General features: G+C 34.6%; 1 protein-coding gene across 1 annotated transcript; it reads right to left on the minus strand.

Moving 5' to 3' along the window:
• Positions 1 to 794: 794 nt before the first annotated feature.
• Positions 795 to 3,351, minus strand: LOC142627559 (cytochrome P450 86B1-like). Its single transcript, XM_075801436.1, has 2 exons — positions 2,002 to 3,351; positions 795 to 1,420 (listed from the first exon to the last, which is right to left on the minus strand). Exons 1-2 carry the CDS (start codon positions 3,286 to 3,288, stop codon positions 1,019 to 1,021), a joined length of 1,689 nt encoding a protein of 562 aa, XP_075657551.1. The 5' UTR covers positions 3,289 to 3,351; the 3' UTR covers positions 795 to 1,018.
• Positions 3,352 to 4,261: the final 910 nt, after the last annotated feature.

The raw sequence follows: 4,261 nt of genomic DNA on the forward strand, positions 1-4,261 counted from the left end.
TTCCAAAATAGGAGACCAATAGAAATTAAAACCAATTGAAACCCTAAAATGTTTCAAAAAAAATGCTGCAAATGTGATAGAACATCAATGATGACTAATCTCCTCTAATAGTTTGAGATCTTAATTTTTGTAAACTAATATCCTACAAATCCACGCACCAAATAATATTTATCTATCTCTTTCTCTTAAAAATAATATATAAATTAAAATTTAGGTTACAACTGTACTTAACTATGCATAGCTATATATCCAAGTTATAGTAAGTTTCTTTTTTAAAAATATAATATTTTTTCTAGTTCTTTTTGTTTAAATTTATGGTTCAACTATGATATTCAATTCTCTGTATGAAATTAACCTTAGTTTAATTATTATTATTCATCAATTTCTGTATTTACATCAAATTAGTCTTAATTTAATTTGTATTATATATATTTATTTAATTAATGTTTACATATAAAAAGGCCTCATATAAAATTTCCACCTTAGGCCCCAAATTTTGTTGGCCGGCCCTGAACACACCGTGCAAGAGCTTTTAACTTTTCCTGTTTTTCATATCTCAGCACCAATGAAGAACAACAAAGAAAGGCTATCAACAATAATTAAGAGATAGCGAAAACTAGTCTTTATTGGTAAGGTAATGCTAATTCGTATCTAGAAGTTTTGTGTTCCTGAAAATTTATGGCAAGAATGACGTCGTAATCATCCATCACATGGTACAGTGTAGTTTTAGAGAAATGAGAAAAATATAGATAATATGTACTACAACGCCCAAGAGTCCAAGTGAAAATGTAGATAAACAATCACACTTAAATTTCAAATTATGATCAATATCCAAGTAACACATTCGGCGTTAAGTACTCCTCCTTTATTCAAATGTGGTTTCTTTGAGGAGAGTATACAACCACCAACCTTCTCTGAGATTCTTCAATCATTTTCGTGCGTGATATATATATATATATATATATATATATGTATATATATATAGTACAATAGCAGCAACACAAGAAAAAACCTTTATTTAATTAGTCTTGAGGTACTTTTGAATCTCGGACTCATCACGCCTATAAAGAATGACCTTCAATCCATGCTTCATGTACATAGTTAATGCTAGTTTTGGTTCCACAGGATGCTTCTCCACCACTTTAACATGATAGCGATAAATGACAGAGGCAGCAACGAATTTCATTTGATAGTAAGCAAAATCTTTTCCCAAGCAAAGGCGAGGGCCACCATTGAAGGCTGTAAACTTGTAGGCAGACTCACTGATGAACCTCCCATCTCTTAGCCATCTCTCTGGCTTAAACTCTCTACAGTCCTTTCCCCATATGCCTTCCATTCTACCCATTGCATATATTGCATATATCACTTTTGTTCCTTTCTTCAATATTGTCCCGTCTGGAAATATGTCATCTTCAACAACCTATACGTTGACACATATATATATAAATAAGAATGCTATATCTTTGAATTCAACCAAGGTACCAATTACAGAAACTTCTACTTATCCTAACAAAGTAACTGTGTATGTGTTTGGTGACCGGTTCTGAGTACATGCAACTAGTTGTTGACTGCCTAAAAGAAGTTGCTTGTACTCAATACATGAGTCTATCTATTATCCAGTAAAGTCCTTGTAGTTTCTTATAATATATATATATATATATATATATATATATATTAACTTGTTAATGGATAATAATAATATTCAATTTATAAATACGATTTTTAAGCCTATAAAATATCATGTGATTTAAAATTTAAAATACCTTAAATCAAAGTTATAAAATAAATTCATTTAAAAGAAAAAAAAAAAGTATGCGCGCTTTTCAATTCTTCAGGTTTAAAAAAGTAACATGATGCTATTCAAAGGTAGCCAAGAACTTGTTGGCTCCAAGAAAGACATTCCCCCACCTCTACTATCAATTTATAATAAAGAAAAAGGGTAAAAAAAATAATTATTGCATCAAAAGAAAATAATTTTTTTTTTCTCATTAAGATAGTTACCTCCTTGTGATCTACTGGCACTGAAGGATATAACCTGAGAGCATCGGATAGAGCAGCCTGTAAATAATCCATCTTCTTTATCTCCTCTGGTCGGAAGATCACACTTTGGCACTCTCCTTTTTTTACCTCCTCTCTTTCACTCACTATCCCACATATCTCTTCAAGAATTCTTTCCTCCACCATCGGATTCTGATGAAGCAGCCAGAAAAACCAGCTCAATGCCACCGAAGAAGTGTCTCTCCCAGCAAGTATAAAGTTCACGCAAATATCCCTCAAGAACCTGTTCGAAAAAGGGTGTCCATCCTCATCTTTCAGCCCCATAAACACTGTCAAGAGGTCGGACCTTTTCTTCGACATATTATTGTCAAATTGCAAAGAGAGCTCCTTCTTTCTTGTCCGAATCACATCCTCAGCAAACTCATCTACTCCTTTTATTGAATTCTTTAGCTTCTTCTCCATCCCCAAGTTGAAATATCTCATGATCTTCCATATACATGTCGGTGTCACAAAACGTAGCACCGTGGCTTCTGTTGCGTCCTCGAAGGCTTTAGCAAATGGTATTTCAGGCAAACCGGGGCGTAAACAACCAGGATCAACCCCAAATGCTATCATGCATACATTATCAAAAGTTAACCGTAATAAAATGTCTTGGAGATCAATAGTAAGGGACTGTTTGATTGAATTCTCTAACACAGGAAGGAGTCTAGAGTGAACAAGTTCAAGCAATGACTCGGTCGTCAATTGCCTGAACTTAGCTGAGTGGAATTCAATGCTTGCTGTCTTCCTTTGTCGTTGCCAAGTTTCATCGTCGGCACTAAATATCCCGTTACCAAGAAGATCACGAACAGTGTCTCGAAAGAATGGTCCTTTAGGGAAATTGGGGAACTTGGTCTTGAGAAGATGCTCTATGTTACGAGGGTCCGAGGTGACAACACAGTTGAGACTACTAAATGAAGGGCCTTTGAACATAAATGTTCCATTTTGATTGATAAGAATGTCGGATATCCAGTCGTACATATTATCTCGAAGGCCACTCACCAAGGAAGGTAACATTCCTAGGACTGGCCAAATAGGTAGGCCATGATGCTTCTTTTGCCTTAGGGAATGAATGGCTATGAAAACAAAAAAAGCAATGAAAAGCTCTATAATTTGGATATGTTTCAAGAAAAAGAGGCGTCGGGAAACGAAGTTTCCGGTGGCAAGTTCATCAGAGGCGGAGAAGGAGGAGAGATTGGTAGGGTTGATCATGGTGTTGGGATGATAATTAGAAGAAATGTGAGATTGCATGCGCTTATTAGTTAGTTTGGGGGGCGGTGATGGTCACGTGTTATATGGGGGATGATCCTTGTGTTTCTTGGCGTGCATGTTTATAAGCAATAGCGTTATGATTTGGTGAGCTGAAACTAATGTGCTTCTTTTATGTTACGACTACTAAACCAATCATATGGTTGTTTCTTAAGCAAGGGTTTTTGCTTTTTGGGAAATTCCTTATATAAATTGCGAATGTTGGTTTGTAATATTCGCTTGAGTGTCAAATTTGAAGTTACATATAGAATAAGAAAGGTCTAAAAGCCCTTTGAAGGAATGAGTTTATTTATTTTGGAGGATAGAAAGTGGTTACGGCCGGTTACCTATATTCAAACACTTTAATTTTCCTAAGTTTCCAAATGCACCCTTTATATTATTATTATTATAATAACTAATAGCCAAAATTATGGGTGGTATTAGGGTGACCAACACATCAAAATACGTAGCGTGGGCAGCTGAAACCTGGGCTTTATTTACACTTGTGTTGTGTTGGCAAACTTCAAACTCACCTTAACCTTAATTACCCCTCGGTTCCTTAATAAATAAATTTCAGGTTGACTTGTGGAAGCACCAAAATTTGTGCTATTGCTTAACAACAACCCCTATCAAATTTATTAAAAGAATCTTCTCAAAATATATATAATTAAAAGAATCAAATCAAACTCTTATAATTGTAATTATCAGGGATGGAGCCAGGACTTGAAGTTGGGGGCAGCTTTGTTGTTAATTGCGTGCGGCAGCTCTAACTTCCGGCTCGGTTGCTTAACAACTAATGGTTTTTTTTTTGTGTGTTTTTTATGTGTGCATCCAAGTATAGACAAAATTATTTTGTTTAAATTTTTTTAAAGGGTCTTTGTTTTGGGTAAAATTTGTTGATTGAGTTTAATTGTTTTAGCTTTACTATTGGTAATTTTTGTTATTGAATAATTTTTTTGGGCTTGTTTATTTTGCT

Source organism: Castanea sativa, chromosome 3 (assembly GCF_040712315.1).
Source record: "Castanea sativa cultivar Marrone di Chiusa Pesio chromosome 3, ASM4071231v1".
In the NCBI taxonomy this organism is placed as follows: Eukaryota; Viridiplantae; Streptophyta; class Magnoliopsida; order Fagales; family Fagaceae; genus Castanea; species Castanea sativa.